The sequence below is a fragment of the Pseudophryne corroboree genome, chromosome 3 (genome assembly GCF_028390025.1).
Source record: "Pseudophryne corroboree isolate aPseCor3 chromosome 3, aPseCor3.hap2, whole genome shotgun sequence".
Classification (NCBI taxonomy): Eukaryota; Metazoa; Chordata; class Amphibia; order Anura; family Myobatrachidae; genus Pseudophryne; species Pseudophryne corroboree.
The window spans coordinates 240,445,098-240,460,678 of record NC_086446.1 but is presented as its reverse complement, the minus strand read 5'-3'; the positions used below and the strand labels follow the sequence as shown (position 1 = coordinate 240,460,678).

At 42.7% G+C, this 15,581-nt stretch overlaps 1 protein-coding gene across 1 annotated transcript in view; it reads right to left on the bottom strand.

The window, feature by feature from the left end:
- Nucleotides 1-1,803: 1,803 nt before the first annotated feature.
- LOC135057649 (opsin-5-like) overlaps nucleotides 1,804-15,581 on the bottom strand; it is a 138,300-nt gene continuing 124,522 nt past the window's right edge. The window contains exon 5 of the mRNA XM_063963463.1: nucleotides 1,804-2,601. Within this exon, the coding sequence (XP_063819533.1) occupies nucleotides 2,023-2,601 (579 nt within the window). The 3' untranslated portion in view covers nucleotides 1,804-2,022. The remainder of the gene's footprint in view (nucleotides 2,602-15,581) is intronic.

Sequence of the window (15,581 nt, the reverse complement as noted above, 5' to 3'; positions counted from 1 at the left end):
ATTCACATTACAGTTTTCACATCGACCATAGACTCGTGGTTGGTAAATTAAAAATGTATTAGGAGACAATCTGACTAGGGGCCTCCACGCGGTTTAATCCAGCACTGGGCATTAGTGAGAAACACGTTTCTGTTTTCTCCTTAGTGTCTGACCCAGGAGGGTACATGATTTTTAGAAGTTGCAGATGTAAAAGGGCAACCGGTATGAGAGGCTACAAGCACCTCTAAAGGTAACAACAACTTAGGAAAGTACAGCAGATTCACCTCTAAAGGTAACAACAACTTAGGAAAGTACAGTAGAATCACCTCTTAAGGTAACAACAACTTAGGAAAGTACAGCAGAATCACCTCTAAAGGTAACAACAATTTAGGAAAGTACAGCAGAATCACCTCTTTCTATTGGTGAGAACCAAGCAACACCTGTACCATTGGTTTTAAACTGATGCTACGCAGGCTCATGTACCATTATTTTAATAACATTTTTGGAAAAAAACAAACTTGAAACATTGTATTCAAAAATACATTTTGATAAAATAAATTATATTTAAAGGTGATAAAAAAAAATGTCACTGCTTCTGACCAATATAATGTCAATATCATGTAAAGACCAGTTTGAAGTTCCTGACTTACTCCTCTTCAGATCATGGCCTAATGAAGGTGTCACCAATTTAACCAATTAACTGTTTTCAAATACATTTTAATGACTTGACCCTAGTCCAACAGGTATGATTGCGGAAGCCCAGAAACACACAGATGTCACAAGATGAATCAAAGAAAGTGTTTCATACATTCTGGAGGCAGTGACCCTGCTGTGACCTCAGTGGTCTCAATCATGGATCTAGATGTCGAGGAATGTACCACAAGATGCACAGAGGATGGTGATGCATCACTGCCAGTTTGAGTCTTGACCAAAGATAAGCCATGGAACTCAAGCTCTCATTGTACAAGAGACCACTAACAATGTACATCACCAAAGAATTGTCTATTTAAAAATAAATATATAAATAAATTAATAAATAATGCAACAAGGGGAATTAGCAGTGCCAGCCTATAGGCCCGTGTCAATGGATCAAAATAATATTGATTTGACCTTAAAAGAAAATTACAATGAAGCTTTTTTACATTGTTTCCAAATGACAGAAAAACTGAATAAACTCAAAGAAACAAAAACTTTACATTAAAGACTCCATAGAGAAAATACTGTATTAATGTAATGTACCCATTAACAACTTAAAGTACATAAACCATAGACATCAGATTCACATTACAGTTTTCACATCGACCATAGACTCGTGGTTGGTAAATTAAAAATGTATTAGGAGACAATCTGACTAGGGGCCTCCACGCGGTTTAATCCAGCACTGGGCATTAGTGAGAAACACGTTTCTGTTTTCTCCTTAGTGTCTGACCCAGGAGGGTACATGATTTTTAGAAGTTGCAGATGTAAAAGGGCAACCGGTATGAGAGGCTACAAGCACCTCTAAAGGTAACAACAACTTAGGAAAGTACAGCAGATTCACCTCTAAAGGTAACAACAACTTAGGAAAGTACAGTAGAATCACCTCTTAAGGTAACAACAACTTAGGAAAGTACAGCAGAATCACCTCTAAAGGTAACAACAATTTAGGAAAGTACAGCAGAATCACCTCTTTCTATTGGTGAGAACCAAGCAACACCTGTACCATTGGTTTTAAACTGATGCTACGCTGGCTCATGTACCATTATTTTAATAACATTTTTGGAAAAAAACAAACTTGAAACATTGTATTCAAAAATACATTTTGATAAAATAAATTATATTTAAAGGTGATAAAAAAAATGTCACTGCTTCTGACCAATACAATGTCAATATCATGTAAAGACCAGTTTGAAGTTCCTGACTTACTCCTCTTCAGATCATGGCCTAATGAAGGTGTCACCAATTTAACCAATTAACTGTTTTCAAATACATTTTAATGACTTGACCCTAGTCCAACAGGTATGATTGCGGAAGCCCAGAAACACACAGATGTCACAAGATGAATCAAAGAAAGTGTTTCATACATTCTGGAGGCAGTGACCCTGCTGTGACCTCAGTGGTCTCAATCATGGATCTAGATGTCGAGGAATGTACCACAAGATGCACAGAGGATGGTGATGCATCACTGCCAGTTTGAGTCTTGACCAAAGATAAGCCTATTGGCTGTCTGACATCCGTTTGTTCCAAATGACAGCATTGTTGGTAATTACTGAAACACTCAAAAGCATCCACACAGCTCTGGCTTGTGCCATAATTCTCCATAAAAGGGGTTGCAAGTTTTTTTGAACTCCTAACATCCCTGTGTATACACTGGTCTCTCTTTGCAGGGGTCTTGCATGTTCCGCATGTCACCGCGCACACGGTCTGAAACACAGACAAGTCTTTGATTACAACATTCAGAAAGTTAGGTTTCAGCAGAAGATACACCATTGGGTTGTAGAGAGTAGATGATTTTGCAAACACAGCTGCAAGGGCAAATGCCAATGGTGGCACACTTCTAGCATCCCCAAATGTTGCCCACATAGCAACAACAGCATATGGTGTCCATGCCAAGAGAAATCCAATACAGACTGCGACACTGAGCTGAGAATAAACAAAGGGAGATTAATACAAAATAGTGTACAAAAACGTATTCACTGCCAGGTACTTTCTAGTGCTAAATAGCTGTAAAATGTCACATAAGCAATGCTATAAACACTGTGTTATAAGTTCCATGTATGCCTGTACACGTTTTACATCACCCAATACAACCTTTCCTAGTTATACTTTACCCAGCTAGATATAACCTTTTACTACTTAACAGGATGTAGGGATAACAATCGATAAATTTTTGGGTGCCTTCTTGCTTTTATTCCCTGGCAGACTGAAGTTAACGTCTGATTGATGTGTAATGTCACCCAATGATAAGTGCAGACTGACATATTGAAGGTGCGGTGGGCAGAGATCAGTAGATTGACGAGTGTGAAGGCTATATAAGATGTATGCTGAGAGATCAACTATTTCAGACTAGGCACATGAAACATACATGATGCATAGCAAGAGCAGGGCATTCTCCCCTCATGTCCCTTTCCTTCTCTTACTTACACTATCCTATACTCCATATTCCTTTTCATGGTACCTAACCTCTGGTTTTCCGCACTTGTCCTATATTGTCTTAAACTTTAAGTGCTGTTTTGCTTATTTGTTTATGTACGCTGTAAGGGGCGCTGCAGATACCTGGTGGTGCGATATAAATAAAGGATAATAATAATAATAGTGCCGTTAATACATACTGCATCACTACTGCATCTTATTCTAAGCGACATTCATCTGAACTAAACACAATGGAAATAGTAGCCTGTTTGGGGAGGCACTCGATATCACGGCGCTCTGCATAACAGCACCGGAATACTGACAACTATTCTCCCTCTTGTGGTGTCCACGACCCCCCTGGAGGGACAATAATTAGCATGGCGGGCGTAGCGCACCACCGCGCCCGCAGCATGTGGAGCGCAGCGAGCATGCCCGCAGCATGTGGAGTGCAGCGAGCTTGCCTCGCTGCCAGCATTCTGGTGGTCGGGATCCTGGCGCCTGGTATGCTGGGTGCTGGGATCCCAAGCGCCGGTATATCGTAGTAGACCTGCCTGTTTGTTACTACGGAGATATTACAACAGACTGAGACATAACATTGTTGAGTAATTACACTGAAGGGCCATCAGGTGGAGCTGTTGTTTATGTGTTGATTATGTGTTACAGTCTGTGATATGGGGGGGTCATTCTGAGTTGATCATTCGCTAGCTAGTTTTAGCAGCCGTGCAAACGCTATGCAGCCGCCCACTAGGGAGTATATTTTAGCTTAGCAGAAGTGCGAACGCATGTGCAGCCGAGCTCTACAAAAAAAGTTTGTGCAGTTTCAGAGTAACTCTGAACCTACTCAGCGCTTGCGATCACTTCAGCCTATTCGTGTCCGGATTTGACGTCATGCATCCTCCCATGCCTGTGTTTTTTCAGACACGCCTGCGTTTTTACAAACACTCCCTGAAAACGGTCAGTTGACACCCAGAAACGCCCCCTTCCTGTCAATCTTCTTGCGGCCGTCAGTGCGACTGAAAACTTCGCTATATCCTGTGCACAACCACAACGGGCTTTGTACCCGTACGAAGTGCGTGCGCATTGCGGCCCATACGCATGCACATAAATGCTGATTTTTAGCCTGATCGCTGCCCTGAGAACAACGGCAGCTAGCGATCAACTCGGAATGACCCCCATAGTACGGTACTTGTTTGTTATAGGAATCTTCCAGAAGGAGTAGAAGGAGAAAGAGAAAGAAGATGCATGCAATGTCTGTTTATATATACCTGTAATGTTCAGCATGTTAGTTTGCTTTATGATCTAAACAATTTCCTTATATAAATTATACCACTAAGAATCTTCCCAGTGTGTGCCTACTGATTATGTAACAGAGGGGATCCAATCTGCGAAGAAACACTTGTGCTAACAGTTATAGTGTCCATTTTTAAATGGTTGACGTGTTTTAATGGAGGATTAGCAGTGAAGCCCTAATATCATGGCGTGGATGGCATTATGCAGTATTCTAAACAATTACGTGGTAATAATGAGTACACCATTAACAGTGCTTTAAACATATTCATTCATCTGTCAGTGCTGTCCCTTATCTATAAAAGAAGAGTTGTCTCCAATATACATAAATCAGCCCCTGTCTGGTTTTATTTTTATTAAGTGCTATTTGTAGCCAACAGGTTAGCATCTAAAATATAATGACAAACATTAAGACATTTTTTTTGCTTTAACATGAGACGGCCTCTACTTACAATGGAAGTTTTGTTTCTGCGTATGAAAGGCTATTGAAGAAACTACAGGAAACAACCTCAAGCCTGTTAAGGCAGATTATACTGACAATTGCTTGAAGACATAAAATTCACTCATAAGATGATATGAAAATTGTTACTTTTACTTCTGACTGTAGTTGTTGTAATGTGTGTGTACAGGTGGTATGGCAGAGTGTAGGTACACACCAGCGGATGACCTGAGACAACGAACAGCCAAGTACTTAACCAGTGAGGTGGGTTATTCAGCAGTAATGTGATTTGTACAGCCGTAGTTACAATTATGCTTATACAGTTGTCCTGCAGCGGGGCATACAGGTCACTAGCCATTGACGGTATCCAACTAGCGGTGCAAGGTAGAAGTGGTCTCAGCATCTCCAAAGGCATTAACGATAGCAGTAACATCAGGTCACACTGAGCTAAGTGGAATACATCCGTCTCCCACTCTGGTCCTCTAACACAACAACAAGACCGTGGCCATCTTGGGTAAGGACTGAAGTCTTCCTGAGAAGCCATAATGGAGTAAGTGAGCAACACTCTCTAGTTTCAACAGCTGTAAGCTGTCAGGTGCTGTGTTCAGGGGTGTAACTCCCAGAGGCTATGAAGGTGCCTGCCTCCGGGCTCCAAGCTCTAAAGGGGCACCTACATGTACAGCAGCACCTGTATGGTTCACAGCGGGATCCGAGTGTGACCGCTGCTCTTCCAATGGAGCTCTGCAGCGCACCCACTGCTGCTGCATAGTTAATTGACTATATCCCAGAAATCCTGCTAAAACCTGAAATAGGGGACGGGATGGCACCCGTCTGATACCACTCAGCCTGTGCTGCAGCAAGTGACTGTACATCCGCCACTGCTGCTGGACAATGAGATGGGTTCCCCCAGTGATCACTGATTCTGCATGCTGCAGACGTGAGTCTGACCCTGACCCACCATCTGTTGTTACACAGCATAGCTGGAGCCCAGCCAATACACTGTGGGCACTGGTCCTAGTAGGCTGAGTGAGATCTGTAAGTTGTGTGTGTTATGTGTATATGTGTGTATGTGTATATATATATATATATATATATATATTAGTGATGAGCGGGTTCGGTTCCTCGGTTCACCCATTTTACACGGTTCCGAGGCGGACTCGAATCTTCCCGCCTTGCTCGGTTAACCCGAGCGCGCCCGAACGTCATCATCCCGCTGTCGGATTCTCGCGAGATTCGTATTCTATATAAGGAGCCGCGCGTCGCCGCCATTATTCACTCGTGCATTGGAGATGATAGTGAGAGGACGTGGATGGCGCTCTCTCAGTTTCTGTGTTCAGTGTGCTGCAAATATCTGTGCTCAGTGTGCTGCAAATGTCTGTGCTCAGTGTGCTGCAAATATCTGTGCTGAGTGTGCTGCAAATATCTACGTTCTCTGCCTGAAAAACGCTCCATATCTGTGCTCAGTGTGCTGCAAATATCAGTGCTCAGTGTGATTTATTGTGGGGACTGGGGACCACCAGTATTATATAGTAGGAGGACAGTGCAGAGTTTTGCTGACCAGTGACCACCAGTATTATACGTTCTCTGCCTGAAAAACGCTCCATATCTGTGCTGCATTGTAGTATATAGTAGGAGGACAGTGCAGAATTTTGCTGACCAGTGACCACCAGAATTATATCAGTACGGTACAGTAGTCCACTGCTCTACCTACCTCTGTGTCGTCAAGTATACTATCCATCCATATCTGTGGTGCATTTAAGTTTTTGTGCGCAGTATATATATAGTAGTAGGACAGTGCATAATTTTGCTGACCACCAGTATATAATATATAGCAGTACGGTACAGTAGGCCACTGCTCTACCTACCTCTGTGTCGTCAAGTATACTATCCATCCATACCTGTGGTGCATTTAAGTTTTTGTGCGCAGTATATATATAGTAGTAGGACAGTGCATAATTTTGCTGACCACCAGTATATAATATATAGCAGTACGGTACAGTAGGCCACTGCTCTACCTACCTCTGTGTCGTCAAGTATACTATCCATCCATACCTGTGGTGCATTTAAGTTTTTGTGTGCAGTATATATATATAGTAGTAAGACAGTGCATAATTTTGCTGACCACCAGTATATAATATATAGCAGTACGGTACAGTAGGCCACTGCTCTACCTACCTCTGTGTCGTCAAGTATACTATCCATCCATACCTGTGGTGCATTTAAGTTTTTGTGCGCAGTATATATATATATATAGTAGTAGGACAGTGCATAATTTTGCTGACCACCAGTATATAATATATAGCAGTACCGTACAGTAGGCCACTGCTCTACCTACCTCTGTGTCGTCAAGTATACTATCCATCCATACCTGTGGTGCATTTAAGTTTTTGTGCGCAGTATATATATAGTAGTAGGACAGTGCATAATTTTGCTGACCACCAGTATATAATATATAGAAGTACGGTACAGTAGGCCACTGCTCTACCTACCTCTGTGTCGTCAAGTATACTATCCATCCATACCTGTGGTGCATTTAAGTTTTTGTGCGCAGTATATATAGTAGTCGGCCATTGCTATTGATATAATACTGGCATATAATTCCACACATTAAAAAATGGAGAACAAAAATGTGGAGGGTAAAATAGGGAAAGATCAAGATCCACTTCCACCTCGTGCTGAAGCTTCTGCCACTAGTCATGGCCGAGACGATGAAATGCCATCAACGTCGTCTGCCAAGGCCGATGCCCAATGTCATAGTAGAGAGCATGTAAAATCCAAAAAACAAAAGTTCAGTAAAATGACCCAAAAATCTAAATTAAAAGCGTCTGAGGAGAAGCGTAAACTTGCCAATATGCCATTTACGACACGGAGTGGCAAGGAACGGCTGAGACCCTGTCCTATGTTCATGGCTAGTGGTTCAGCTTCACATGAGGATGGAAACACTCATCCTCCTGCTAGAAAACTTAAAAGAGTTAAGATGGCAAAAGCACAGCAAAGAACTGTGCGTTCTTCTAATTCACAAATCCCCAAGGAGAGTCCAATTGTGTCGGTTGCGATGCCTGACTTTCCCAACACTGGACGGGAATAGGTGGCGCCTTCCACCATTTGCACGCCCCCTGCAAGTGCTGTAAGGAGCACCCACAGTCCAGTTCCTGATAGTCAAATTGAAGATGTCACTGCTGAAGTACACCAGGATGAGGACATGGGTGTTGCTGGCGCTGGGGAGGAAATAGACAAGGAGGATTCTCATGGTGAGGTGGTTTGTTTAAGTCAGGCACCCGGGGAGACACCTGTTGTCCGTGGGACGAATATGGCCATTGACATGCCTGGTCAAATTACAAAAAAAATCACCTCTTCGGTGTGTAATTATTTCAAAAGAAATGCGGACAACTGGTGTCAAGCCGTGTGTTGCCTTTGTCAAGCTGTAATAAGTAGGGGTAAGGACGTTAACCACCTAGGAACATCCTTCCTTATACGTCACCTGGAGCGCATTCATCAGAAGTCATTGACAAGTTCAAAAACTTTGGGTGACAGCGGAAGCAGTCCACTGCCAACTAAATCCCTTCCTCTTGTAACCAAGCTCCTGCAAACCACACCACCAACTCCCTCAGTGTCAATTTCCTCCTTAGACAGGAAAGCCAATAGTCCTGCAGGCCATGTCACTGTCAAGTCTGACGAGTCCTCTCCTGACTGGGATTCCTCCGATGCATCCTTGAGTGTAACGCCTGCTGCTGCTGGCGCTGCTGTTGCTGCTGCTGGGAGTCGATCGTCATCCTAGAGGGGAAGTCGGAAGACCACTTGTACTACTTCCAGTAAGCAATTGACTGTCCAACAGTCCTTTGCGAGGAAGATTAAATATCACAGCAGTCATCCTGCTGCAAAGCGGATAACATAGGCCTTGGCAGCCTGGGCGGTGAGAAACGTGGTTCTGGTATCCACCGTTAATTCACAGGGAACTAGAGAATTGATTGAGGTACTGTGTCCCCGTACCAAATACCATCTAGGTTCCATTTCTCTAGGCAGGCGATACCAAAAATGTACACAGACCTCAGAAAAAGAGTCACCAGTGTCCTAAAAAATGCAGTTGTACCCAATGTCCGCTTAACCACGGACATGTGGACAAGTGGAGCAGGGCAGACTCAGGACTATATGACTGTGACAGCCCACTGGGTAGATGTATTGCCTCCCGCAGCAAGAACAGCAGTGGCGGCACCAGTAGCAGCATCTTGCAAATGCCAACTCGTTCCTAGGCAGGCTATGCTTTGTATCACCGCTTTCCATAAGAGGCACACAGCTGACAACCTCTTACTGAAACTAAGGAACATCATCGCAGAATGGCTTACCCCAATTGGACTCTCCTGGGGATTTGTGACATCGGACAACGCCAGCAATATTGTGCGTGCATTACATCTGGGCAAATTCCAGCACGTCCCATGTTTTGCACATACATTGAATTTGGTGGTGCAGAATTAGTTAAAAAACGACAGGGGCGTGCAAGAGATGCTGTCGGTGGCCCGAAGAATTGCGGGCCACTTTCGGCATTCAGCCACCACGTGCCGAAGACTGGAGCACCAGCAAACACTCCTGAACCTGCCCTGCCATCATCTGAAGCAAGAGGTGGTAACTAGGTGGAATTCAACCCTCTATATGCTTCAGAGGATGGAGGAGTAGCAAAAGGCCATTAAAGCCTATACATCCACCTACAATATAGGCAAAGGAGGGGGAATGCACCTGACTCAAGCGCAGTGGAGAATTTCTGTCTTGTGCAAGGTTCTCCAACCCTTCGAACTTGCCACACGTGAAGTCAGTTCAGACCCTGCCAGCTTGAGTCAGGTCATTCCCCTCATCAGGCTTTTGCAGAAGCAGCTGGATAAATTGAAGGAGGAGCTAATACGGAGCGATTCCGCAAAGTATGTGGGACTTGTGGATGGAGCCCTTCATTCGCTTTGCCAGGATTCACGGGTGGTCAATCTGTTGAAATCAGAGCACTACATTTTGGCCACCGTGCTCGATACTAGGTTTAAAGCCTACGTTGTATCTCTCTTTCCGGCAGAAACAAGTCTGCAGAGGTGCAAAGACCTGCTGGTGATTAAATTGTCAACTCAAGCAGAACGTGACCCATCAACAGCTCCTCCTTCAATTTCTCCAGCCACTGAGACTGCGAGGAAAAGGATAAAATTTCCTAGCCCACCCGCTGGTGGTGATGCAGGGCAGTCAGGAGCGATAGCTGACCTTTGGTCCGGACTGAAGGACCTGCCAACGATTACTGACATGTCTACTGCTACTGCATATGATTCTGTCACCATTGAAAGAATGGTGGAGGATTATATGAGTGACAGCATCCAAGTAGGCATGTCAGACAGTCCGTATTTATACTGGCAGGAAAAAGTGGCAATTTGGATGCCCTTGCACAAACTGGCTTTATTTTATCTAAGTTGCCCCCCTCCAGTGTGTACTCCGAAAGAGTGTTTAGTGCAGCCAGTAACCTTGTCAGCGATCGGCGTAGGAGGTTACTTCCACAAAATGGGGAGAAGATGATGTTCGTCAAAATGAATTATAAATTCCTCCGGGAAGACCTTTACCAGCAATTGCCTCCAAACAGTACAGAGGGACCTGTGATGGTGGATTCCAGTGGGGACGAATTAATACTCTGTGAGGAGGAGGATGTATACAGTGAAAGGGGTGAGGTATCGGAGGATGAGAATGAGGTCGGCATCTTGCCTCTGTAGAGCCAGTTTGTGCAAGGAGAAATTGATTGCTTCTTTTTTGGTGGGGGGATTAATTGCTTTTATTTTGTGGGGCTGTTCAAGTCAAAATACTTTCTAACAAATATTTAAAATGCCAGCTCTATTAAATACTGTGGATGCGCATCTTATTACCATGTGCTATGAATGTGCGCTATACATCGCAAAACACTACATCCCATAAGAGAAAACAATACACCCACATATTATCTGAGTTCCAAAGCTCATTGATGTATATATTTGTTATTAAAAGGATATGTATTCAAAATATCACAATGTACAGTATATATATAGTTACATGGTTACAATTTACACAGTAAGCAGCTATTACAAACTAATTCAAATACAGACACGGCCAGCAATACAATCACCATATTTTGCTCAAATGTCCTCTCCACTCCATATCACTCTTTCTCTCTCAGTAAAATCATGCAGCCACTGGACAGATAGCATCTCGACCATCGTCTGGGACAAACAGCAACTAACTCTCTAAGTCCTAGAAACTGCCTATATCACACAGTGGGAGTTTACAGTCTGTTGGTTTTGGTCTCCTTCTATTGGTCCAGAGGCCAGACAACTCAAGAACTCAACGGCTCATTGGTCAGAGTGAGGGCTTTTCTCCTGTGTTGCTGGCACATGTGTCTGCCCCCAGGGCCATGCTGTGGAGCTAGTTTCAAGTCTTCAAGAGGTCTTTTGTTCACTTTAGAATTGTGGCTTCATATTCCTACATATTCCTACATTTAATCATATCTACTCATGGCAATGTGCTACAACATAACCACAGGCATCAAATTGACACACACATTAATCTGGTTACTTTGACACCAAGCACGATATGTCCATCTTGCTCCACTCCAATAATACACATACATGATTTTACTCCATTATATAATTTGAAACCTTATGATGTCTGGTGCTTGATATGTTTAAATTTATGTGCTGTATGAAATATGTGTTGAATCTATCTCTGTGGCATGTCTGTGTAAATGCGTATGTTACCATATATTGCTGTGCGCGCTGTGCGTCTTCGCAAGCATAGCGACTCACAATGTGTGGAGTCTGTATGTTCTCTCTATGTATTTTTGACTTTGACAGTCCACCCTTTGGCAGTAAACAATAACTGCCATAAATTATTAACATAAGAAAAAACTATTTCAAACAATAATCGGTGACCTAGACACAAGTATGTATTCATTTCGCAAATCAGACATTTGACTATATTTGGGGAAGACAGGGAGGAGGATGAGACATCCTCTATATGCACTCGGTGGTAACAGGACCACTGGTTGGGTGTGGGACAACATTCAACCTATAGAGTATGCTGGGATAGTGCTATGGCCTATGATGTCTGATTTGAACGAACATTTCACACATACATGTCTTTGTACACTGATGTTCGGATTCTATTGAGGTTCTGCTGGGTAGAGGGTGAAAACAAAAACAAATTGTGAAAGAGACATATAAAATTTTCATGATTTACATTCCTATCATTCCCTGAACATTGTTTCCATTTCTGGAATGTATGCTAGGTCTGTTTTATCATTGGACAAGGGTTATAAGTAGTGTCCTTCCTAGATAACATAAACCTTCGGAGTTCGGGGAGAGCCACTCATAAACCTTTCTTCCACATATATTAATGAGCTCTTTATCTGCAATGTGTGAATAGCCATTGTCTGATTGTACCTGATTACCTCCCAATTTCCTGATTTCCTGAAATTGGTGAGATTTTAACATACCAAGGATTTATCTATGGTACTGGTGGATCTTAAGACTAGGAGGTCTAGTTATATTATATTCTTTGTCCACCAGTCTCCTCCCCCTTCCTTGTAATTCAAGTACCTCAGCTAACTCAAAAAAAAAATATGGCACTAATCCTGCATCATTTCATCTTAGAGGAACCTGTGAGCACATCCAACATTCCGTTTGGTTTAAGACCTTACCCACTAGTGAGTGGTAATCACTCAAGGGATGTCCATCAAATGCTGCCTTATTGCTAGACTGACATCTCTGGATGCACTCATCTTCAAATATGGGGTCACAATAACTACAAAATACAGTATTCCTCAGGCAATAGCATATCACGTTACTTCCGAACTCCATAACTAGTAGACATTTGATTTTTCTCTGGCTTTAACAAACTGATAGGCTAATCCTGGGATCCTCTAAGGAAATCACTCCTTACTCCAGAGCCAGTTCCAGTCCCACACTCGACTCCTCATGAAAAACCTCGCAAAAATAGAATGTCCTGAAAAAAATGTTTGTCAGCGGGAAAAAGGAAAAAAAATAGAACAAAACAAATCTTGTCCATAGCAAATCAATTACAACGACTGGTCTTTCTGTAACCCTTTCGTACGCTCAGGTAGTGTTCAACAGTGCCGCCTTTCAGTCTTCACGGAACAGACTCTCTGGTGATACTTTTGCGATCTCACTCCATTTACAAGTTCCTTCCGGACTACCGACTTTCCTGCAATGGGAATCGTGGACCCAAGTCTCTCTCTCGGCTACTTTCACTGGGATAGTGCTGTCAACAAAACTTGGTACGGTCTTTCCCACCTGTCTATTAGGCAACCTGAGCGTAAGAACAATCACACAGTCTCTTGGTTCACAATCAAGACAGTTAGTATTTGGCATACCAGGAATCAACAGTTTCAAGTTCTTTTGTCAAGTTCTAAAATGCTGGCTCATCTCGATAAGGTACTGTACTGTCACCTCATTGGTGTATTTCTGATCATTGTGCAGATCAATCATGACATGAGGTTGTCTTCCAAGAACAAAAAGCAAAACAAAAACAAAAACAAAAATTTCGAAGAGGGTGATTCGTCAAGTGAAGATCTGGGAGTGGTTCCGATGCTACATAATACTAGTGGCAGTGTCTATGACCACAATAGTCCAATTTCAAGCTTCGCTCCTACTCCTAGGTGTACCATATCTACACACAAATTTCTGCACAATTTTTTCTTTGCGGTATTCACAGCAGCATCCGTGGCGGCAGGAAATGCCTCTACCCAGTTTGAGAAAACATCAGTGCACGCCAATACCTAACAATAATTCCTAAAGTGTGTTAACTGTACGAAGTCGATTTGTATTACCTGAAAAGGTCCGTCTGCAGGAGGGATATGGGATGGCTCTGTTAGTACTACCTTACCAAATGTTCTTCCTCATGCAAGTAAGACAGGTCATTGCTTTCCTGCTTGCCTGAGAAGAGAACCCTGGTACATGCCAGTAAGCTCTTACCAATTTGCACATACCTTCCTTACCCCAGGTCAGTCAGACCATATGCCGCCTCAGCTAGGCTTGGGAGATACGTCCTGGGGGCCACTGGATTAACTTGTCCATCTCTCCAGAGTCCTGGGGACTCCTAACCATACCCCTTCCACTTCCAGACCTCCTTTTCCTGTAGGGAACACAAATTTGTATCTTAATTTAACTGTTGTGTGTTTGCAATGTAGAGTACCATGAGCATAACTTAAAAAAAAAAAACATCTCTAGAGGAGAGAAAGAAGAAGAAAATATCAGGTCTGCGTTCACCAACGGGCATATCAGTGTCTATACAAAATTTCCCTTCACCAGTATTCTCATCCTTCCTCCACCCTTTGTGCATGACAAGGCACACTGCAGTAATGCTGGTGTCATCGTGATGGCGAGATATACTGGGTTCGGGCAGAACTCTGAAGGACCAATTAGGCATGTAGTGTTTGAACTGTAATCGGGTCCATGTATTGTACCCTCCTGTTGGTGAACGTAAAAGATGAAGAGGGAACTGTTGAGAAATAGAATAGAGGTTGGTGATTTTATTAAAATGACAACTGGATTGGGCACTACTGGGAATTGATTAACTACTTGGTCTACCCCTCTTAAAGCTTGTGCATACTGTGTCACCACTGGGACTACTTCAGCCATCAATCCAGTCCATCCTAAGTTCATAGGGAACCCGATATCTGTGAGATAATTTCCTCTACCTGTGATGGACATGATTCTAGAACAGTGTAATGCAACATTAGTCTTTGAGGGTATCTAACATACCTTGTACTTCCTGAGCGGGAGTACAATATATGTATTTCACATTTAACAAAATCTCTGTCGATTAAGTTAGTCAGGGGCCACTGCTGTTTGTAAAAAGAAGGAAAGGAAAGGGTTTAGCATCGTAGAGGCCCAATCATAACTTCAGCAGGTTTTTGTCAAAGGGTAATGTTGCACTTCTTTCGTTCCTCCCATTTGCCGAATTAGTGTTTACCAGTGATCTTATCCAGATGGAGAATTTTCTAGTACTGCAAAAGACAAAAAAAAATCAACAAGCTTCCAGGTCATGCAAAGTATTCATTCAATCCTTCTCATCCCATATTAAGGGTCTGTACATGGTCCAACAAACATTTCCGAGCTCATCTTAACTAGGGGCATTATTAGGAATGAATACTTCTTATATGGTAACTAAAAGAAATACCCGGGGGTTACCCTATTTCTGTCCGCTTTCCTACTGGCAAATACTAATGTGCGGACAGGATTATTCTCCATTTCTGACTTTACTTTCTTGATTTTTATTTTATTTTTGGGTTTTACTATGTATGTACACGAATGACTCCATACTTACCAGTTCCACTGGTCTCAACCACTTCCCCTGCAGGCTACTCCTCTGAGTGCATGAGAAATGGCTGAAACCAGTCAGGTCGCCTTCTCCTCATAAATAAAACTTCAACATTTATTAGTACATATATAGGTTACATTCATATTTTTATTATTTTTATTATTTTCTATAGTTTGTATGCTGGCCGTAACTGCTTCCACATCTACATATGGCGGTGTACTTGCTTTCTCTTTTTTTCTACTTGTTTATTGTTGCTACAAGTTCAAACAGTTCTTATATTTCCGTTCTTGTCTTATATGACTGTGGTTAGACATACTACCTGCAATACCTTAGGATCAAACTCACCAACCCTAGGGAATGATGCCCTATCCCCCGCAGTCATACATACCCATTCATTGCAAAAAGCCTCTGCGTGTGGACCACATTTCCCTCACATTAT